At 38.2% G+C, this 24,285-nt stretch overlaps 1 protein-coding gene across 2 annotated transcripts in view; it reads right to left on the bottom strand.

Annotated features, from left to right (window-relative positions):
* LOC113066757 (hepatocyte growth factor receptor-like) overlaps positions 1-24,285 on the bottom strand; it is a 42,239-nt gene that overhangs the window by 7,926 nt on the left and 10,028 nt on the right. Inside the window, exons 3-15 of one of the 2 annotated variants that reach the window (XM_026238774.1) lie at positions 18,629-18,820; positions 15,116-15,250; positions 14,669-14,848; positions 13,360-13,520; positions 12,820-12,922; positions 12,248-12,384; positions 11,898-12,062; positions 11,697-11,796; positions 6,683-6,901; positions 5,192-5,341; positions 1,866-2,022; positions 1,036-1,176; positions 399-641 (exon numbers count right to left, since the gene is read on the bottom strand). In XM_026238774.1, coding sequence (XP_026094559.1) covers positions 399-641; positions 1,036-1,176; positions 1,866-2,022; positions 5,192-5,341; positions 6,683-6,901; positions 11,697-11,796; positions 11,898-12,062; positions 12,248-12,384; positions 12,820-12,922; positions 13,360-13,520; positions 14,669-14,848; positions 15,116-15,250; positions 18,629-18,820 — 2,083 coding nt within the window. The remainder of the gene's footprint in view (positions 1-398; positions 642-1,035; positions 1,177-1,865; positions 2,023-5,191; positions 5,342-6,682; positions 6,902-11,696; positions 11,797-11,897; positions 12,063-12,247; positions 12,385-12,819; positions 12,923-13,359; positions 13,521-14,668; positions 14,849-15,115; positions 15,251-18,628; positions 18,821-24,285) is intronic. The other variant, XM_026238775.1, reaches the window with a different exon arrangement.

The following is a 24,285-nucleotide window of genomic DNA, read 5'->3' as shown; positions in this document are numbered from 1 at the left end:
AGTTTGAGGTGAAGTTCTGTTTTTTCTTCTTCATTTTTTTTTTTTTTTTGAGAGAAATAAATCAATACTTTTATTTAACATCAATTTATATAAGAAATGTTACTTGAGTAGCAAATCAGCACATTAGAATGATTTCTGAAGGATCATTTGAGATTGAAGACTGGAGTAATGGTCTATCAAATTAATAAATAACACTTTAAAATACTGTGTGATAAAATTGCAATTTAAAATAAGCATTTCCATTTTTATACATTACTGTTTTTCTGTATTTTTGATTCAATAAATACAGCCTTGGTAAGCATAAGGGACAAAATTCTTAATGACTTGAGCAGTAGCATTTGTCATCAAACACACAGTACATGTCATAATTTTAACACAGATATTTTGTGTTTCCTCACCTCTCCCAATGATCTCGTTTAGATGTAAGAGCAGATCTTCCCGGGAGATGACCACGTGTTGCACTTCCTTCAGCAGCTCAGGCTGGAGGCTGCTCAGATCTACAGGTGCATTAGAAGGCAACAGTGGAGATGCCAGGTCCCCTTCTATCGGCCCGAGCATAGGGGACAGATCCACATGGGCATGGGCATGGGCGTAGAGATGAGGCCGGCAGGACTCGGTCTGCGACAGAGGCAAGTTTTGGTCTGCAAAGCAAGGGGGTCGAGAAGTCAAAAGTCAATGACTTGTTCTCAGAGGCCTGGGGTCACCTGAACAAAGCAGGGAAAGTCTGGGAGGCAGAGTCATTACACCAACTACAAAGAACTGAGGAAATTCTAAACCCAGCTCTACAGATGAGAGGGTATTTTTTTCATCTTTTCAGAAATGTCTTCAGAGAGAGAGAGAGGAGGGCAAGGTCAGAAAGTGTATGTCTTTGGAGAAATGAAAAACAAAGTTGCCTGTCAGCAATGATCTAAGACCAGTCTTCCCAATCCAGAGCAGTAAAGAGAAAAACAGTAAAGCTGGTCTGAGATCAGCAGAGAAGGCAAACCTCCCCCAGGGTGTGTTTTGAGCGAGAAGCAGCGAAGCGTGAGAACATACCCTCAAGCAAAGTGGTTCTATAGTCCACCGACTCGTGAGAGACCATTTCATTAGTCGGACTGACACTCCTCGCGTTTGCCAACATGTCCAAGTGCGGAATGTGAGCCCGGCCATCATACCAAACCATAGCCTTAGCTAAATCTACAACCAGAGAGAGACAGAGGTGAGAGAGAGACCAAGGACAGGTGAGAGAAAAAAAGGGACAGATCGCTCCACCATGGACTTCAGCAGAGTCAACGCCTACAAAAAACCCAGAAACAGCTCTCTTTCTTTATCTTATGCTCTCGTTCCATTCAAATTCATTAAAAATAACCATCACCATCAAGTCTCTGGTAATGAGAGAAGCTGGAATCCCTACAGACCTCTGAACATAAAGGAAGCTATGCTATTACTGCAAAACATATTTTTATAACGTTTTTTTTTTGTCCAGTTGTTGTCTACTATTGTTGAAAAATATCTAACTATCCTAAAACATTTAAAACCATATAAAAAAAAAAAAATAGAGAATATCTAAATTTAAATTACAAATCAGTTTTTACAAGATGTTCTAAGCATAACCCTCAATAGTTTTTGTTAGATTTATGCACAAAAATTTCATGTAAATTTATCTACTTTTATTTATTTATAGATTTTTTGTAGGGGAGACATGTAAAACTGTTTTGAATCAAAGTTTTTTTTAAATGTGAATTCTCTTTAGTTATACAAATGATGTGGAACATATGTGTGCAAAAGGTTGCAATTTTAATTTGAAAAGATGACTGCTATTAGCCTATATCAAACACACATACATTAAAAGCTGCCCTTGAATATGAAATCGCAAAGACACATACCATCAGTATGCTTCTTCCTTTTGATCCAAACAAAGACTGCGATCAGGAGGAGTAGGAAGATGGACACACACACTCCTCCTGTGATCAGTATCCTGTAGTCCTGGTCTTTAGCCAATAGCACACGACCTAGGATCACAGATGATGTGGCCTGCTTCCACTACAATGGATACACAAATTACTGAATGTTATTTCCAGTAAAAGTCAATGACCAGATAGATATCAGCATCTAATTTTGCTATTATACAATATATTTTTTTTCATTTTAATAATTATTTTTGCAGGATATTAAAGATAAATATTTTAAACAATGCATAAATTATACTAAATAATCATTTTTAAGGAGACTTCTAGTAGATTTTTTCTAGTAGATTTTTTTTTAGCATCTGTCTGATTAATTGGACAGTAGGACAGGAAGAGCTAAATAAACTTATCACTGTATCTAAACCAACAACATGTTTATTAGATCCTGTACCCACTAAATTACTGAAAGAGCTGTTACCTGTAGCAGAAGAAACACTTCTCAATATCATAAACTCGTCGTTAACTTTAGGACACGTCCCAAAACCATTCAAGCTGGCGGTTATCAAGCCTCTTATTAAGAAACCAAAACTAGATCCTAGTGTACTGGCAAATTATAGGCCTATTTCAAATCTTCCATTTATGTCTAAAATTTTAGAGAAAGTTGTGTCTGCTCAATTGAGCACCTTCCTGCATAAAAATGATATGTATGAAGAATTTCAGTCAGGTTTTAGGCCCCACCATAGCACAGAAACTGCACTTGTTAAAATTACAAATGACCTGCTCCTTGCGTCAGACCAAGGCTGCATCTCATTTCTAGTCTTACTTGATCTTAGTGCTGCGTTCGACACCATAGATCATGACATACTCATAGATCGATTACAAAACTATACAGGTATTCAAGGGCAGGCTCTAAGATGGTTTAGATCCTACCTGTCCGATCGCTACCATTTTGTTTACTTAAATGGGGAGTCATCTCATTTATCAACAGTAAAATATGGAGTGCCACAAGGATCCGTCCTAGGTCCCCTTCTATTTTCAATATATATGTTGCCCCTTGGTAATATTATTAGAAAATACGGAATTAGCTTCCACTGTTATGCTGATGATACTCAGCTATATATCTCAACGAGACCAGATGAAACTTCCCAATTATCTAAGCTAACAGAGTGTGTTAAAAATGTAAAAGATTGGATGACACACAATTTTCTCCAATTAAATTCGGATAAGACAGAGATATTAATTATTGGACCAAAAAACACTACACAGAATCTTGTAGATTACAATCTGCAACTAGACGGATGTACTGTTACTTCCTCTACAGTCAGAAATCTGGGTGTTATATTAGACAGCAATTTGTCTTTTGAAAATCATATTTCCAATGTTACAAAAACTGCATTCTTCCATCTTAGAAACATTGCCAAGCTACGAAACATGTTATCTGTTTCTGATGCAGAAAAGCTAGTTCATGCATTCATGACCTCTAGACTGGACTATTGTAATGCACTTCTAGGTGGTTGTCCTGCTTCTTCAATAAACAAGCTACAGGTCGTCCAAAATGCAGCAGCTAGAGTCCTTACCAGGTCAAGAAAATTTGATCATATTACCCCAATTTTACAGTCTCTGCACTGGCTACCTATTAAGTTCCGTATCAGTTACAAATTATCATTACTTACCTATAAGGCCCTAAATGGTTTAGCTCCAGCGTACCTAACTAGCCTTCTACCACGCTACAACCCATCACGCACCCTAAGGTCACAAAACGCTGGACTTTTGGTCGTTCCTAGGATAGCAAAGTCCACTAAAGGAGGTAGAGCTTTCTCACATTTGGCTCCCAAACTCTGGAATAGCCTTCCTGATAATGTTCGGGGTTCAGACACACTCTCTCTGTTTAAATCTAGATTAAAAACACATCTCTTTCACCAAGCATTCGAATAATGTATCTTTTTAATTGTGAGTGTAGTTGCATCTGTTCAAAGTTGCATTTTTATTCATTAGCTTGGGTTAAACTAATTTTACTTTGTTGGATCAGCAGCTATGCTAATGATGTCTGTATTTTGTTTCTATGTTTCGCCACGGGATTTACATCCCGTGGTAACTAGGATTTAAACAAGCTCCAGTCTGGATCCAGAACACCTGAGAAGAGATGATGCTGACCCTCAGAGGACCCCAGATGATGCTAACCTTGAATCAACAAACAGAACTAACAATTATTGCTAAATGTGTGACTGAATCATATAATAACTTAATAATATAGATAGTTCATCGTCTAGCTGACTACGTCTTGTATTATTATTATTATTTTTTCTAAAATCCTGTCAAATGTGCACAAACTACTAGCTACTACTAAATATTGTAGAAACATAATTTTCTGTACAGTTGCTTTGTAACGATTTATTTTGTAAAAAGCGCTATACAAATAAACTTGAATTGAACTGAATTGAATCTGATTAATTGGCAAAAGTTTTTTTCTGGATATTAGAAGAAAATATTATCTCAGATAAAGACAAGCACACATATGCACAACTACAACCAGGGAATCCCCATGCCATCACATCTGCGGCAGATTTGCTTCGGATTTCAAATGCGGCGAAGTGTTTACATTAGAACCTCCAACACCAACAATCCATCTAGAAACATCCTCAGGGAGCGTTTACGTTCTGAGAGATGGGTTCACTGGTCATAAAGCAGCATGGCAAAATGAAACACACACATCCGCTGCAGGCAGGAGGGGAAATTGGATCAGAGATAGAGCCTCTCTTATGTAGCGCAGTATTATTGAGTTTGGGCAGAGATGAGTTTTACTGCATCGTATTGTGATGGGGTCAGATTAGAGCATCGTGTCACACGCACCCTGTCCATCTCTCCCCGACAGATAAGCACTTTCTGCTAATGCCAACATTTACTTGATCTTTGCATCAATCATATCAGACTGTCTGGGGCCAGAATGGGGGCAGAAACGTTTTTTTTATGTTCTTGTTGAGCTAATAGTGACAAGAAAGGAAATACTAGAAAGGCATCTTATCAGGTGGAGTCTGATATATAGAAATTACAATATGAATGCCTCTGAGGAAATTAAACTAATCTTCATTTCCAAAAGAGATATGCGTTCAGGAGCAAATCTGGAAAACTATCATGATTTGGCAACCGAGAGGCCTTTTCTAAGATGAGAAATAGCTTATGTTTGGTACTTTGAGAGTCTGCTGGAACAAGCAGGGCAGAGCTGGCTGGCTGACGAGTGGCTCTTATGGAGGCCGGTCTGGACTGAAGTGGTCTGAAGTGGAGGAGAGAACGAAAGAGTCTTGTACCTCCACCTCCAGCTCTTTGGCGGCGGACTGGAGCTCCATGGGTACGGTGCATTCGAGCGTGTTGCCCACCAAAGTGACGCTCTCACAGGTCCGGTTCGAAACTCTCAGCACCTCGCCATTTTTCACCGCCTCCTGATTCACAGGGGGGACCTTCAGGAGGAAATGAGAGAAACAGAAAGGTTAAATGAAAAAAAAAAACTTGACTTAGTTTAAATTGGCCCATGACTGAGGGTGTATATGGGGCGTATAGATGCATTGTCTACCCCTCAAAACCAGCCAGCTCTGGTGTACGGAGCAGAGCAGAAGGCAATAAAAACAGTGATCGCATTCCTCACATGACAGCCTGGGCTTTACAGATTGGACACACTCCGCTCCTGCACCTGTTACCATACAGCACTGGCCAGCCTGAGATCTGATGCGAACAGACGCACATACACTTCCAGGCAAACACTTAAGACAAAGCTCCCCGAGGAGATCACAGCCATTCACAAAAAGCAAATGATCACTACTTAAAAATGGGGTTTGTTTTAGATAATCAGCAACCACCAGAATTGTGATGTATAAAGTGGGCATGACACATTAAGGCACGTTTGATAAGCAATGATTATCTCCAGATTTTTTTTTTGCAATTAGTCAGACCATAAGTAAACCTGAAACAACTTTCACTTCCGTTCTTATGCAAAAAAAATTATATATTAATTACACAAAAATATTTTAATATATAAATTCAAATATAATAATAATAAAAAAAAAATGACCACATAAAGAGTAAACTGCCAGGCAAACTCTCCACAGGCACCAGTAACATTCACAATCTCTGACATTTTGATACACCCCTTGAGCATCAGCAGTGCTGCCAAGTGCAATTTTATTTCCCTAAAGAGGGCCTCAAGTATCAAGCTGCAAAATCTAAACAAACAGACTGCATGGGAATGAAAATACATGATCTAAGTGATAGGACAGTTTGTGACAATTAAGCTAAACTGAGCGTGCTGTTGTGCCCATTATTGAATATATATAGTGGCTTTAAATGAGACTGAGCTGTACACAATGCTTAGTGTGTCTGTTTGTGAGTATCTGGGTCCCGAGAGGGGTACGGAGCGATTTGATGCTGAGGTCTCGCATGGGAAGAAAAAGCAGAACCTCACGCGACCCCTCTCACCCCTCCCCTTCACAACAGCTGCATCTGACTATTGAGTGGCCGTTTCAGGGAAACAAAGTCTACTCTTATATTTCATTGTTAAAAATGCAGTTTTTTTTCTCCCCAGCCTACCCTCACCAGGGCAAAGGATCTCACCATTAATGTGTCAGAGGCTATAACCTTCAGAGGACGAGAACAATGTGAAAGATGGAGGTGCACGATGGGAAAGAAACTTAACTTCCTGTTTTGTTTCAGTATTGTTTCCTTCCAACTCAAAGAGCAATGCGATTCTCTCTGTGTATGCATGTTTGTCTGAGATCAAGTACTTCCCTTCGGAGCATCAGTCTCACCTTAATCTCCAGAATGCTCTTCTTGTCTCTCAGTGTGACTGTAGGCTGCTGAAACTTCTTGAAGTTGGGGTCTTCAACATACAGTAGGTCATACTGGTCGGTGGAGAAACCGTCTAACACAAAGCTCATTTTTGTGGCAACTGGGGGCTGAACACTGAGGTCTTTCAGGGAGGGCGTGATACAAAGGATATTTTGCTTATCCTCATCATGACTGCAGGTCTAGGCACAGAAAAGACAAACACAAATATTAGCCATTACCAGTGTTGGGTGTAACGCGTTACAAAGTAACGCGTTACTGTAATAATATTACTTTTTTCAGTAACTAGTAGTGTAAGGCATTACTCGTCTGAAAATGGTAATATTATTACAGTTTTCCCAAGCTAGTTACTTGCGTTACATTTGCCAGTAGCACCTTCATCACACACAAGGCACACAACACAGAGAACAGAAGGGAAGGGAAGGAGGGCGTGAATGGAACAGTGATTGGTCTGGGTTTGGCACAAGGTATCATTTACCATCACTGATTGGTCGACAGCCGGAGCAGAGCGGCACGCTCAGACAGAGGGGGAAAAATGGAAGCGTCAACAACGGCAAGCTCTTTTTCAGAGGAAGGTTACCAGCAACAGAAAGCTAGTTTCGACGGGTGGAGATTCAGTAATTATTTTGTAGGAGTGCTCCGATCACGATCGGCCGCTCGTTAATGCGCATCTCAGTAAAGCCGGTTCTCTAATCAGCGGTTTATTCCATCAGGTGCGTGAACCATATGTTCATACAACCGTGCCAATAAACGCTGAAAATGAACTGGATTTGCGCATCTTCTCAGTTAATAACGGCTCTGTGTAGTAACAGCTGCTCTATGTGAAATCACGCACCTGATGGAATTAACCGCTGATTAGAGAACAGGTGTACTGACGAGCAGTAATATAAGTGAGTTGTGTAAACAGTGATTTATGTGACTTCAATTATTTCTTATTAAACTGAAATCGAAAAGTAAAAAGTTTTTTTTGGAAAAACCACATCCTGGTGTTAGTCTTCATATGCTGCTGAATAGTGTTAACACGGATATAGAAAAATAAGGAGTGCAAGAGATTGATTCCTAATGTCAGTTTATTTTTAATTAATACTATAGTAGTTCGGTTCCCTTTACATCTTTAACTACCCGTTAATTTATCAATTGAATGGGTGACCTATCCTCATTAATAGAGCAAACATTTGCCCCCCCTGAGAGAATTGGCAGGAGCCGCCACTGATAAAGACCCTAAAGAACACTCCTCCTTTGTATGTTCTCCCTCCATCTGATGCATCTCAGGCAATCATAGAGTAATTAAGAAAAAAAGATGTAACTAGTAATATAACTAGTAATATAACTAGTTACTTTCTCCAGGGAGTAATAAAGTAAAGTAAGGCATTACTATTTTTGAGAGTAATATGTAATATGTAATATATTACTTTTTTGAGTAACTAGCCCCAACACTGGCCATTACAAATGTGCCAAGTCAGTGCTTAGGAATGTTAGATTCTTTTGTATGGCCAAATCAGTATCTTTTGTTTGTTTAGGAGTAAAGCATGTTCATATGTAAGATTTAGTGTTTAACCATGGGCCAAGTTTCAGGTAATTATATGATTACATGACTGAGCATACTTAAGATCAGATTTCAGAGGCTTTCTAGAAAACATCCAGCTAATGTTAAACATTTACATTACAGTCACATTTATGCATTTGGAAAATGCTAATATGTTGCGTATGCTGTGTTTCAGCGAATGGATCTCTGCCAAAGTATGCAATTGCAAAATTGTATTTCTGAAAATATTAAATTATATAGACCCCAAACGGTGAATATGGTGTATATGGTGTATATGATCTTTTCAAACCAAATGTGAGATCCATCATTTTGCATAGCACACATCAGAATCTTTAAGGCCTGTGGACAATGAACCTTTGTGATATTGAAGACCGGACTCACTGCAATTATGCATGAGTTACAACTCGAAGACTTCACATGCCAGCTGTGGCTCCAGCCCTGCCAGGTCTTGCCACACAGCATTTTCATTCCACATTATAACACCACAACTACCCATTTGACAGCATGCCTGTCATTTACACACCACCGCTGTTTAATTAGCTGTCCTCAAGTGTACTTTCACTTCATAAAGCATAACCCTAGTGCAAGAGACATATTCAAATTGCTCAATGCCATTATTTATGAACATAAGGCATCTGAGTCGCTCTGCTCCAAGTCTTCTATCCAGCAAACCTGGGTCTCCCTCTGCACACTTGGCAGGTTAACAAGGCTCTAGAGTCTAAAAACAAAGTCATTCCGACTTCACATAAGTGTTGTTTCAGAGTTTAAGGCTGAGTACAGTTTAGGTCACAGTAAATATTTTCAATCTCATAAAGCCATAGATATTTTATATTGCCAAAAAGGAAATAAAGGCCATGACCTGGGAGCTCGCATAAAAATCTGATTCTCTGAAACAAATTTAGAGAAAATGTATGAAGATAAATAACTTTTTAACCAAAGACTGACTGCAATTAATCACTGTGCACTATTTATGGCAATATCTTCCCCTCTTCACTCATGACCTGTGTTGCACAATATCCCAGATGGAAAACAAAAATACAGCTCCTAAGAATCATCACTGTGGAGAGCAAACTATGAAAAAGTCCATGCTAATGAAAACACATCTTGTATATTTGACTTGCAACTCTTTGCATATTTAGAGATCTGAAGACTCTGCAAAAAAGTTTGGATTGGTGTACTCCTTGAAAAACACGTCTAATTGTTTAGAATGGATCAAGTATCTCAAAAGGCTTAAGGGGGGGGGTTGGATAACAGCTGCTAAAGAAAGCAGCCAAAGGATGATGGGAGACACTGAAAACGTTTCAAATCTGTGTTTAGGGAACATATATTCTCACTGGGAGATAAAGTGATGTTTTTTTGTTTTTGTTTTTGGATTGTAAACTCTCTTATAGGTGTTTTAGCTCTGACATAATGGTCTTTGGTGGTTACTTCCAACGTAAACTTTTAAAGGGGATAAAGATAAGTAAGCAACAGGTACTTTGAGCACATTGGATATTGGGAGGCAAAATGGAGTAAGGTGTCAGTAAGAAACTTAGATGAGAAAAACTGATTTTGGTTTGCATTGAGCAGGATCTTGCATTAAGGGTCCCCGATAAATGCCTAAAACAGGTGTATATGTTGCTAGAAACCCCACTGTGGTGTCTGGAGCATGTTAAAGAGTCCTGTTAACACCCCTTACTTCCCATAGGCATGTCTAGGACAAAGTAAAACTTAAACATGACCCTTGGTTAGAAACATCTAGAAATCTTGGCCAAGAAGATGCCATAGCCCTAAACAAATAAAACCCCTCTCAGGTTCGCTCCTAAAAATGCTTTTCATGTTGGTGGGAAAGGCGAGAATGGCTGATCCCCAGATTTATCAGAGATCTCAGATGTAGATATTCAAGTACACTCTTGAGATTTCATCCATTTTTCCTGAGCCTCCACAATTTGCCTTGGTTCTTAATGCTCCTTCATTTGGCCCGCAGAGTTTGATTGCAAAATGAACTCAAAGGCAACTGATAGAAGGATTCACAGTGCTTTTGAAAAATTGAGATCAGTGTCCGTTTTCTTTAGTTTCAAGCCTGTCAGCAGCTAGACGGTGAATGCAGCCCACAAGAAACCTAAGCTACTGACCGCATTTCTGTTTCCGCCATCGTTGATCGAACCTCAGCGTAACAGATGACAGCTCAACTAAGATTACCCAGCTGTATTCAGTGTTACTGAGAAAAAAGCTGACAGAAGACAGGAAGTATTCCTTCACGATGCTCCCCAATAAAAGTGAGAGGGGAAAAACAATAAACATCTTGTGCTTTACAAATTAGGATAAAATTATTGTCCCAACTGCCACTGTTTATAAAGTATAATCAGGCTGACAGCTGTGGGACCATCTTAAATCATTTAAAATGATAGCTAATTTTGTGTTCTGGATGCATTATTAAGCTCAAAATCATTGACAAACTCAATGTGCATTGTTTAAAATGGCACTGCCCTCTTGGTATTAAAGGAATAGTTAACCTTCAGTTGCTGATCCTCCTCACTGACTTCCACAGTATGGAAAAAAACTGAATGAGGACCAGCAACTGAAGGTGAACTATCCCTTTAAGTATAGTATCTTTGATTTGAAATAAATCTGTGAGATATGTACTGTATGTACTCTGATGTTTGAGGAGGGAAACTGTGAGAGTGACTGGAAATGAAGAGACACAATCAAAATTAAGATGTGCGTAAGCACGAACCCATTTTTGGAATATGACGGGACTTGTATTCTTAAGATTAGATAGCATTGTTCACATGCACTGTACCACTGCATGACCACACTCCACCCCCACAGAAATCAGATAAAGGCAAAACTGTGTGTAAATGAGTATTTGTCTGGTCCCATTGAGACAGGATCAGTTCAAGTTGACCACAGCTCTCAGGAGATGAGGTGTGGAAGTGTTTCCAAATGGATGAAAAACTCGGATAGACAAAGAAATTGAAACAACAATCACAATTTAAAAACTCTAGAAATGAAAGTGTTGCCAAATAGATTAAGAAATTTCTAAAAAATTGAGACGCATATATAAAACAAATTAATACGAATTGCAAATACTGTATAAAATAAATTACATTTAAATTCTCTGAAAATGTAATAATTTTTTTAAGTGTTTTTCCAAACGGATGAAGAAACTTCAATAAACAAAAACAAGCAAAAAAAAAAGTTATTTTACTTAGTTTTTGTTTTTTTCTAGAGTTTTTAGAATTGGAAATATCCTTTTTTAAGTGTCAATCATATAAAGGACATTGTGTTTGATTTTTCCATTTCCTCTTCACAACTGCAATTCTGAAACATTGCTTCCTTTATTTCTCATATCTGCTTTTGTGTTTAGTGGGTTTATGATAATAGCATGCCTGTGACATGGTGGGGGGTATTTGATGTCTAGACACTCTGTGTGGGCCATCTAGACTCACCACTTGGAAGAGTTTGCCCTCTGTGGCGACAGTGAGAACCATCTGAGGTTGAAGGGCTGAGTGGAGGTAGACACCATTCACTGTCACTGTGCTTCCTCCACTGTGGACACAAAAAGTGGAAAAACTTGCTGTTAAATGCAAAAATGTTCACTATTCCATTTTAACCCCTACATGTAGCTAAATGTTGGCTGCAGGGCTGACCTGATAAAGGAATGCTTGGGCTGGATGCTGGAGATGTGTGGGTTCTCGTTGTAGGTGTAGCTGACAGGAGCTTCACGAATCACTCCATCAATGTGCAGCTGTACCTTGTGTTGGGATCGTGATGGCTGAGGTGGTGTCCGACATGTCACCATTGAGGCTGAAATACTGCAGAAATCCACACAGAATTCACACACACAGAAATGAAAAAAAAATAATCATATATGAGTGACAGTGGTGATTGGCTCGAGAGATTTGTTCACTTTTTTTACTTCCATTAACTGGAAAAATGAGGCTTAAACAAGTTAAAGAAATTTGGAAGAAACTCTTAATAGATTTGTAGACATACAGACCTCTGCAGCACACAGGTAGCATTGCCCATGGTCACCAGTTGCATATTTCCACTATCCAGGAATGAACCCATGATAGTGAGCATCGTTCCGCCAGATTTAGGTCCAAACTCTGGGAAGATCTCTGTGATAACTGGGTTCTTAAAAAGATAAAACAATGTGGTAGTAAACGAAGTAAAACAGTACTACATGTTTCATTTTTGCCAGAAATTACATGCATTATATTTGTATGGACATGCTAGGCAGCCCCAACCAGAGTTGAGATCTCATTGGTCCAATATCCTGCTACAAAGTCCACATATCTATGTAGTACATATTACACAAACATGCTATTTGGTTGATATTTTGTGACTTTATAGCAACATTTAGCTTACAGTACAGATAGAATATGCACTTGGAGGCTAGTTAGGACACCGTGTAACTCTAACCCAACTACAAATAATTGGGTAAAAAGAATATAATAACATCATTGAGTCCTTGTGCTCTAAGAAAACCACAATACTGGAAGAAAGTCAAAAATACATTACTTGAATGTGTGTTGAAACACTTATACTGTGATTTGTGAGGATTCTTACCACAAATGATAAACCGTCTTTCTGGGCCTGTTCCTTGCCACTGCGCACCCTAACCACAGAGTCAGCGCTGGATGTGTTCACATGATCGAGTTCACAGACCAACCTGACATACAACACAAAGACATAAACATCTCCCGCCACAAGAACAGCGAACAAGAAGTGGTTGTAAACCAGTGGAGTAAGCAGGCTATTAGTCTACGCTAATTTAATGATAACCGTACTACTCGGCAGAAACTACACAGGAGCTATTCTCCGAGGGAATTTCTCCATTCCTCTCACAATAGGAGGGCTGTAGGGTGGTATGTCCGGGGGCACAAAAGCTCATGAGTTTTGGCTCTTAATGGTAAGAAAGTTTGACATGGAAGGTTGAGATGCACAATAGTGCACTTTTGCAGACCAATCTAATGTTCTGCAAGGTTGCAACACAAGCACTACGTTGAGAATGTGACCTAGCGTGTTTCTGAAGTTGTGTTTACATGGAGTGCAAGTGTCTTTGCTTACATTCAGGTACAAGGTTTATCTATTTCTATATTAACTTACCGATTATTGCTACTGTTTTTCCTTTCCAATTTACACTTTGTTCCAGCAACCACCACATCAATGAGCTTGGTATCAAAGCGATCTTTCTTACTGAAACCAAAGTTTTTGCCACAGATTGTGACGTTGGTGTGGCCTCCGAGTGGAGCAGAGGAAGGAGAGATCTAGAAAAAGAGAGATGAAGCTGTGAGGTCAAACTGTCAGTATTTTTCTTTCAGTGTCTAAATCTCCTGCTGTGTTTCTTTATGCCAAGCGTTTTCTCTGCTCATAAGGGTTGGTAACCACCAACAATAATTTGTTTAGGTTGTATGGACACTCTGAAGGCAGGGGGTCTTCCAGTAAATGGTGACAGAGAGCAAAAACTGAGAACAAAGTAACCTTCCTGTTCCTTTGTGCTTTAGTCTCTCAATTTAAAAGTGCCCTTTAAGCTGAGCCACCAGCTGAGTACCTTAAAATGTGAAGTGTGTCATTTTTTCAGTGGTAAAAGACTTCACATATACCATCTTAACCTGCTCATACAACTGTAAGTAAGCTGTTCGTAGGTTAATAAAAATAATAATAAAACAAAATAAAAAAATATATTTATATATTCATATAAATATGCATGCATTTACTTAAGTAAATAAATAAATGTACTTGTTTTAATGAAAGTAAACAAAGAAATAAAATAAATAAGTACATGGATTTATTTAGTTACAAAGTACATTAAAAGTGAATAATTTTATTAAATAAGCAAATACGTTCATTTATAAATAATTAATAAATATGTAAATATTAAGTAAATAATGTTACTGGTTTTTATTAAAAATTTAAGTTTACTTAGAAAATAAGGAAATAAAGTGAAAACAGTTATAAAATTAAATACATTTTTATTATTTATTCATAATATGTGTCATAATAGTTCTTCATTGATTAGCAGATGGTCTTGTTTTGAACACATGGAGGACAAGGCTTCATTTAGGCTCTGAGTTAATTATTACGTGTTCAGAGCACCATTTATCATAAGCAAAGAGATCTTACACAAATACAAATATAGTTCTGGCTGCTCTGCATCAATGCACAAATTTAGAGAAGGCACAGAAGGGCAAACGAATCCTTTCTGATTTAGAATCAATTTACGTCTTTAAAAGAAACCAAGAGGTCCTTGAAATCCATGGTTATCCCTGAAAATACTGCAAAACAAGCAAAATCAATGAAGGTCAGAGTTTCGCATGTGCTCTCTGTACTTAGAAAGCACTTATTCTATTAGCTATGTGCTATTAGCTGCTTTAAAACCATGGTAATGTTGTTTGTGATTGGCCGGGGTGGTTACCGTCGTGATGAGGAGGGGACAGGAGTCCTGGATCCAATGGGAGGGGGAGCACTGAGGAGCCCTGGTGCAGTGATTGCTGGTCTTGCACCATCCACAGCCCATGAAGGCTGGAGCCAGAAGACAGGAGCTACAAGTCCACAACTGTTCACATCCAGGGCCTATCAGAGGAACCTTAGAGACCTGAGGAACATTATATTACATTTTAAATTACATTTATTCATTTAGCAGATGATTTTATGCAAAGCAACATGTTGACAACATTTTTCAGAGGAGGTGACTTACTTGCTGAGGTCCCTTTGTTTCTCTATTGCAGTCATACCCTGTTTACTATATCAGTTAGCCTTAAATCACAAGTGTGTTTGCCATCCATTCACTGTAGTGTAAGTGATTTTCCTGAGTGTTTGACCCCTTTCCCAAGACATATTTAAGAATGGCCGTGTCGCTCACCTTGTTTCCTGTTACCAACAATAAGGAGCCATCATGACGCTGTGGAGACAGTAGGGCCATCTCGGAGGACACAGGGAGAGTGTCCAAGCGGAAATCCACATGCGGCTCCGTCTTGCCAAAGCGGGAAAGCACCACCTGTGGAGGATGCCAGCAAAAATGAATGGCCTTTCACATCAAACGGTAAACGGTAAATGCAGGACCTTAATAGAGAATGAGCATGGTTACAAAAAGACTTCAACAGCATGTTTATCGTTTACTGGAATAAGTCTGCATTCTACATTGGTGATTAAATGCTGCTATTGAATGATTTAAACCTTGTGGTTCTGGTGTAAGCTATTTATAAAGAACACAATTTGGATCAGGTCAACAGTAGGTCACATGACATTGGTCTAATTTTTCATAAAGTTTTATTTTTCCACATAAAGGAATCATGATAGGTAAAAATTGATAGCCTGAATGCACTGTTTATATATATATATATATATATATATATATATATATATTTAAGGACCATTAAGATATTATGCAGTATGACCTTATTTTCATGACAAAAAAAAATGTAACCTATGAATTTTGTAAGAATCAAATAAAATATAAAATCAAATCAAATGAAAATAAAAAATGGGAGAAATATGACCTGCATAACTGATTCACCAACATAATGCTGGCACCACTTACAAAACCTGAGCTTGACCATTAAGATATTTGTCAGTGTGACATTATTTACATAAAGATTCCAAACACAGTAATAGAAATCTTTATATATATATAAAATAAAATAACGTTTTGCTCATTTGGGATGAAATACCACTTCCAAAAATGTTAGATTATACAAGATCATATTCCTGAAAAACAAACATTCTGCATGAGCTGGAGTTTATGCAAACCCATTATTTTTTCCTTCCAGGTTATACAACATTAAATTACAGATCATGTCTGGAACTTTCCTTGGGAAAGAGGAAGCATCAAAGGAGGTGCAATCCAGAGGCAGTCTTTGTAAGGGGACAGCTTCTGCTTTGCTATGGATACTGTAATAACCAGTGTCTCTGCCTTTCAGGGTAAAAGATGACAGACTGAACTGCGATGACTGCGGTTGACGTCAAGGTGTGGGAACAGACAAAAGCGTAGGCCCGCAGGCAAGTGCAGATGTAAAGACATCTGTCTTTCTGGCATGTTGGGAGGTGTCAGAACAGTAGCTCCATCCACACACCTGGACTAACATTTATCATGCTTACATTGCAATTACAGGCCTCCAAGACAGCCTGCATCTGAATAGTGCTTGTGCTCCATTAGCGATCAGTGGGTAACATCATTAATAGCCCTGGGCTTTGAAAATGGGGCATCTGGTGGTGGAGAGTATTAATTACTGTGGTTATAGTGATTTTAGGATGGTGTGCGTGACATATCTCCATCTCACTTAATATAGTGCACTTATGTGACTGCTTTTGTGATCTGTTTTAAAAGCCATATCTTTAGGAACATATCAGATTGGACTGTAAAAAGTGACAATGATCAGTAGTTACCTTAAGAAGCTATTTCTTTCAGAAGTTATTTCTTTTTTATTGATTTATTAATCAATTTCATTTAACAATGTAGTCAGAGCAATTCACAACATCGTTTTATAACATGAATAAAAGCAGTTGATTTAGGTGATGCCATGCCAAAAGTACTTTTTATTTTATAAGCTCTGCAAGTACATATTTACAGGAACACAAGTTCCTTGTCACATATATCTTTTACAGACATTAAAACATAGTCTGCTATATATATATATATATATATATATATATATATATATATATATATATATATATATATATATATATAAAATACTTATTTAAATTTAATATTGTAATAGCAATTTCTTTTATATACATAATTTTACAAATATAATACTATTAATAAATTGTAAATTAATCATAGTCTATAAATATAGTCTATATAGTCTCTCTCTCTCTCTCTCTCTCTCTCTCTCTCTCTCTCTCTCTCTCTCTCTCTATATATATATATATATATATATATATATATATATATATATATTATATTTCTTTTAAAATGAACAAATAATTATCCTGTGTCTTTGTGCTGCACAAATACAATGTGCTACATTCATGATTCCAAAACAAGAGCCCAGAGCTAAAACTTGGCAAGTTTCATGTGGCCCAGAAAGTTTCCAATAGCATTAAGCCATGAAAGGATTTTAAGTCCCAGAAGCGACCAAACTAAGCCAGGCTTAATTAAGCCGGGCATGGCAGAAAATGGCTACAAATGGACCTGTAATTGAATGAGGAATGTTACGCACTCTGGGGGAAAATACACAGTGCGAAGCCTTAATAACTGTGTGAATTACAGCTCATTGTGTATGTAAGGGAAGTCCTGCTCACAAACACAAGGCAAGGTGTTGAGTTTTTCTCACTGAGAGTGTGGCAGAGCGGGAGCACTTCCTCATTCAGAATAAGGACCACTGGGACTGCTACTGCCCTGTGCCCCCCGCCAACCTTCCCAACCATTTAAAAAGCTTGTCTTAAAACTCTCATTCACACAATTACCCACTACTCGCATTCAATATTTTACTCAACTTCATCAGTCATTCTCACAATCTTTTTTTTTTTGGCATTCTCATTGTCAAGGTCTCTTAAACACTCACCCACTCTCTTTGTCTTTGTAAAAACTCTCACTCAAATGGGACAGCTGGACCAGCACTCACCCCTTACCAGGCCTCAACATCCAGACAAAAGAGGTGAGAAAAGTTGAGAGGAAAAATGTTAAAAAAGGAAGAGAGAAAGAGAGGGAACGACAGCTGCAGCCATTCCAAGAAAATGCCATGCGAGGACGTGTCATCGAAGCCCAGTGCTTACTATTAACGTACCATTCGGTTTCTCTGCCACGCTTTCATGCAGCTGTCATCATTTCTCTTGCCACTCATTTCTCAAACATCTTCCTGTGGTATTTACAAAATACCATAAGTCTCTATCAAAAACTTTTGTGAGCAAATAGTCCCATTTTTGATGCTCAGCCTGGACAGATTTAACATTTGGGTCAGTGCCACTCTTGCACAATGAACATGTTGAGAAAACACTGATAGGCAAAGTTTCACCTTGTGTGCTTTTAGATTGGAGAGCTGGTATAGTGCTACTCAGATGTCAAAAGTGACTCAAATGCAAACAGGAAAAGACTACATTTCCCAACCTGCCATTGGCACCTGTATTTTCCTTCATATGGAGCTGCATTTGGACTAGCCACATACTTACATCCTGTCTATTTACATGCCCAATAAAACTGGGAAATAGTGTTGGCAAATAAAATTTGGTTTAACTGTAGATTCTGCAAACATGTCACCATATCTTTTCCCAGAATGAGGTCAGCCACACTTCTTCTAGCACTACAACACAAGCTGAACTCATACATTCAATCTAAATGCTGACTTGCTAATTCAAATATTATGTAAGTTTAGCTTTAACAGTAAATAAATAAAATACATTTCAAAAAGAAGCAAAAGCTAACATGGCTCACCTGGATGACACGGCCCTCAGCTGTGCCTAGGCTGACCACAGTGTGGTTTTGGATGGGTACCACAGCTATGGAAGTGAGAAGAACGTTCCGGAAGCGTCCATGAAAGTAGTCCCGACGCGGGTTGGTGCTGGTAGCCTCCAGCCGGTAGCCTCTTTCATGTTTGCCACAGCTGAAGGAATCTCCTGCAAAGCTCTGGTAACAAAAACAGAAACACACTGACAAGTTAGACAAGTGGTATTCTACCTGGCAACAAGCAGAAGCCCTCAATAGCCTATTGGCTTGGATGAATTCAGGCAGTTTTGCCATTATTTCCAGAGGACTGGCCTCAAGTTCACCTTGCCAAATGTAATTTATGGGTTAGATACTTGTGTAAAAGAGTGACTTAGGCCCCACACAGTAAAGCTCCATCTAAGCTCGGCATCTACTGATTCATCCTGGCCAAGGCAGTTGCATGTTTTTCCCCATGGTGCTGGATCATCCTTGCTGTATTCTGACGGCTGTGCTCACAGATGGCAGGAATTCATGGGAAACTGTGAGGCACATTGGGCTTGCTGTTGCTCTGTTAGAGCTCCGATTGTGGCCAGCTTTGTTTGGCTGGGATCTCTACAACCTGTGGAGTTTTGGAAGTTTCAGAGAGGCTGTATGGTCCCTGGGATATAACGCGGCCATATTCACAACACTTCTGTAGCATTTAATTCTTCCCACCTAAAGTACACTTATAATGCCGAAAAATTTTCAGAATTACATTTTACAGGACTCTCTGATTTAAAATCTATTTTTGTTACTGTACATTGAAGGCTGTTTTGTATATTTGCTGATTTGTATGATGATCTCGGTTATGATTAGGATTAGTGTCAGACATGATCTGTCATTCATCAGGGCAGTCCAGATTGATTAAAGCAAACAGGCACTGAGGGAAGAAGCTTTGCATTGTGAATATTAGATAATCTGTCAATTTATTATTTCAAAAGAAAAAGCCTGTTTTCCCCTTTAAGAAAACTATACTCACATTTATTGACTATAATTTAAAGGATATCTCAACTTTTAAAGATAAATCTGTCATCTTTTATTCATCGTCATATAATTTAAACCTGTATTATGTTCTTCTATGGAAGAAGAAAGGCGAAATTTTAAAGACAATCTTGTCCGCTTTTCTCAACATAATCAAAGTAAATGGGAATGTCAAGCTGAAAAATTACAAAATCCATAATTTAAGTAGCTACCAAGCTTTGAGTGAAAGACAGACCACATTTTAAGTCATTATTCCCGATAGTCTGGGGGAAGATTGTTTAATGTTTTTGAAAGAAGTATCTTATGCTAACCAAGGCTGCATTTATTTGAAACATGATTGAATAAAAAATAATAATCTTGTGAAAAATTAATTCTTGTGGAAAATTTATTTAAATAATTGTACTTTATTCCAGTGATGGGAAAGTTTAATTTTCATAAGCCGTTACTCCAATCTTCATTGTCACATGATCCTTTAGAAATCATTCTATGCTGATTTGCTGCTCAAGAAACATTCCTCACAAAATGAGGCCTTTGAATATATTGCACATTACATATATGGATTATAATCAAGATACATAGAGAGCTTGACAGTCTTTATTAATTTTCATTATATTGAAAAGATCAAACTTTTGTGTTTCACAGAAAAAAAAACTTATGGGTTTGAAGTGCTATGTGAGTGAGTAAATAATTAGAAGATTAAAATGGACAATTAAAGGAATAGTTCACCCAAAATGTTTTTTTTATTTTATCATTCACTGTAGGCTATGACTTACTTTATTCTATGGAACATAAAAGAGGATATAAAAAAAAATGTCCACAATGGTTACCAAAACTGTTTGGTTACTAGCATTTTTCAAAACATCTTTTTCTTGTGTTATGTAGAAGCAAAAAAAAAAAAAAAAAAAAAGTCATACAGATTTGGAATGACATGAGGGTGATTAAATAATGACCAAATACATTTTTTAGGTGAACTATTATTCCCTCTAATTGTCATTCAAGTAGATTTAGAGAGTAACCTGAAAAGGAACAGGGCACCTGAGGACTACACAGTGGTCAAGCTCAAAGGGTCACAGACCATAGTATGAAAGTAATTAATAATTAATAAAACCAAACCCTGGCACCACAGGCCATGACTAAATTGTTGGAGTACACAGAACAGGCGGTTAATGATTAACACCATGCTCACTCAAACTCTTCTCAGATGGTGATTTGTTACACTGTATGGCGAAGGCACCCTGACAAAAACACTAAAAACACATCCATGGAAAATCAGACAGGCATGAAAAGGACACTCCATTCTGTTCCAGAAAAGTTCTCACTCTTGTTACCCCTCTTTCACTGGCGATGTTAATAAGACGCATGAGTCAGTGGCATGACTGCGGTTACAGCTTTGTTTTGAGGGTATGTCTCAAAGGACTGCTTTGAAGATGCGGAGAACAATACAGGTAGATGATAAATCAGGCCGAACGAGCACTGGGCCCTGCTCTCATTACAGGGCAGAGCGGGATGGCTCAGAGGCACAGAATCAGTATACAGGTGAAAAAGCCAGCGAAAACTAGGGGGATAACAGGCCAGTTTATCCCAACCCCTGAAGGTAGAAGAGGACTTCTGGTTATTGAGGGAGAGACAAAACAAGAGACAGAGAGACACATGTAGCATCAAGCGGCCAGGGAAATCATCCAAATGCATAAAAGCCTGCCTTTGATGTGTCTTCAGCAGGGCACGTTTGCTTTGCTGGCTTATAGAAGCCCACTGTGATCCATCATAACAGCCGAGCAACCACGTATTTCAATTGGACTTGCATAAGGATGTGTAAGAAAGCACCATGGTTTGGAATTGATTCGGGGGCTCTCTGAAGCCTGACCTATCAGCAGCTGAGCACACCCCTGAAAGTCTGCTTTAGAGAAAGAGGAAAAAAGGTTTGTGGGGTTGTTTTCATAGCAAATAAACTTCACGTTTCGCCATGTGTTTGAAAAGGAAGACATTCCACCACTTAGCTCATGGTATTGCAAGGATCAAGGGTAGAAATTGAAAAACCTAGACAGTGTTTTGACAAGTTTTGGTTGCTCTAATCCCGAGGCTCTTCCAACCGCAGAGTGTCTTGCAGGGTTGTTGAATCTTTGCTCTCATCATTTCTCGCTTCACTTATTAAAAGGAATATTCAGGGTTCAACATAAGTTACACTCAATCAACCACATTTGTGGCACAATGTTTATAGAGTGATGCAAGGGTGATGTATTTTTGTAGGCTAACACTGAAGTTAGCATTACCCTGATCCCCTTGAAAAAAAGGTAACAGGACTTTTCCATTGACTTTTGGATTAATGGAGAAAATATACTCTGTGCACAACAAAAGTTTAGGATAATCTTATGCTCTGTTCATAAAGACAGTCTTCAAAAATGAACTCAACTTATGAAGTTTGAAGCCTAAATACAATTAACACAAGCAAAAAGATAAAATTAGGCTATAAACAAACTATACCATGATCGCATGACTTCAATATCACCAACACTAAACTACCGATAACTCTTTCAATATTTGAAATCTATGTCGTAGAAGAAAATGTGAAAACATCTTGAGCTTGTGTTAACCACAAACTTTATATCATGCATTTAACCCCCAAAAAAATCCCATTTAAAAAACACTGAATTCAGGACAATGGAACCAGAAGTGCAAAAGTTTCCTTTAAAAAACATATTGAGTTTACGGTAATGTACTGACAACAAGAGTATTGTTGTATTTTCTGAAGGACACAAAACTTACAATTTTTATGAAATGCATACATTTTTCAATTCAATTTTGAAAATTATTTGACCTGTAAAGTGGTTTAAACCAACACTGAGTTAGCATGTGATCTTATCACACTAAAATAGTGTTAAAATGCATTTTATTTTTACATCTCGTGGCTATACTTTTGAAATAGTAATATTGATTACTTTAATATTTATGCATAGTCATGTCCACTGTAAGTAAAGCAGGAACAAATTCGAAATAATTTTTCGAAACATTATTCCACAAGTGCTGTCAATTGATGTCAACCTGTATTGAACCCGGAATATTACTTCATAGTGGAGTATTTTGAGTAATATTTCAAAGAATGCAGAAAAATATCCTGCAAGAATGGCAGGCCAGTGCATAGCTCCTCTTTGACATATTAAGCAGCTCTCATTGTGTGCAGCACAATGCTGGAGTGATAGGGTTACTGTGCCCCACCTTTGGTGCTTTATAGCTTTGTGGCCTTTGGCGTCACCTCTAAAAGGCTTGATATGAGTGAAAGGAGATCTGTACGAAACAAATGTCCCCTTCACAGACTCTGGCCCCGGTACGGTTACGACCACTTACAGCATACATGAAGTTTTCTGGAACATCACTGCTCCATGCTGCCACCCATCAGCTGCTTCTTGATGAAAATAATGTGACCTTTGACCTCACAAAGTTTTCACCAATGTTGTCTATGTTTATATGCATGTGGGTAAGATTGTGGTGTGACCCACCTGTGCATTTAAACGACACGTAACAAAGCAACCCGATTCTTTTGTTTATGCACATTTCTTGGATTACTGGGTCGTAAAGGTCAGTAGGTCAGTCTGGGGAGAATTAGAGAAGCTGGCTTCTAATGTGGGATTAGAAGCTGGCAGTCACCATGCAGTCCTGTTGCCTGGCTGCTGGTGTGTTAATACCTGTGGACTTCTGTGATGAATACATGAAGAGCCTATTGTTAGGCTGCACAATATATGAAAATAAATATGATATAAATACGATAATCATATTGCGAAGGCTGAGATCTAATCATTTGCTCAGTTTAATCAGTTTATTGTACACTGTCAAAGTCACACCTTACTTTTTAAAAGTTGTTGTCTGGGAATTTGCCTGTTGTTATCATACTAACTGAAGATTCTGTTGAAACTCCTATTGAAGTCTTTTTCTTGTTTCCAGTTTTTTTTTTCTCATGTTGCTTTGCCTCACATTCCTTTTTTGTTGTTATCTTGTCTTTTTACTCAGTTTTCACATCTCTGATTGTTTACCTCTCGACTCTCTCTCTCTCAATCCAGCAGTCAAGTGATCTGTCAGCAGGGGACTTTGTTTCTCACTCAGGTTTTCAACTGGGAATCAATACACGGCCCAGTACAATGGCTTGTATGTTTGGTAAAAAAATATCAGTTTATTCAACTGCTCATAGTTAAAGCCCATCTAGTGCACTTGAACTTGTTGCTACATGTTACAATACATTCTGCTCAAAGAGCAGCATGTTTAATATGCCTGGACCAAACTAGTAAAAAATATATTTTGGCACAGTTCATTAATCAAACTAAAATCATTAAAATGTAATTAATCAACGAAATTTGGTAAAACAACAGAACATCATCCTTGATTATTTTTCATTGTTTCTTTGCAGTTGATAAGCTATGAAGCACAGACTGGGTCAACGCTACACAATTTACGCTAGCAAAATTAGCAACAAGCTAAACATAAGTGAGAGAAAGAGCTATCATTGTATTGACATACACTAAAACATATTATGGAAGTACTTATGAACCATGCTCATCCATTCAATTAGATAAACAGACATGAGCAAATGGGGGATAATTTAGTGTGGAGTCCATTCCAGAGGCCGGGAGGTTTGTCATTATTTAATCGTGCAGCAT

Source organism: Carassius auratus, chromosome 50 (genome assembly GCF_003368295.1).
Source record: "Carassius auratus strain Wakin chromosome 50, ASM336829v1, whole genome shotgun sequence".
Lineage (NCBI taxonomy): Eukaryota > Metazoa > Chordata > Actinopteri > Cypriniformes > Cyprinidae > Carassius > Carassius auratus.
Note: the sequence above shows the minus strand (reverse complement) of the source record. Positions and strands in the feature narration are given on the sequence as shown.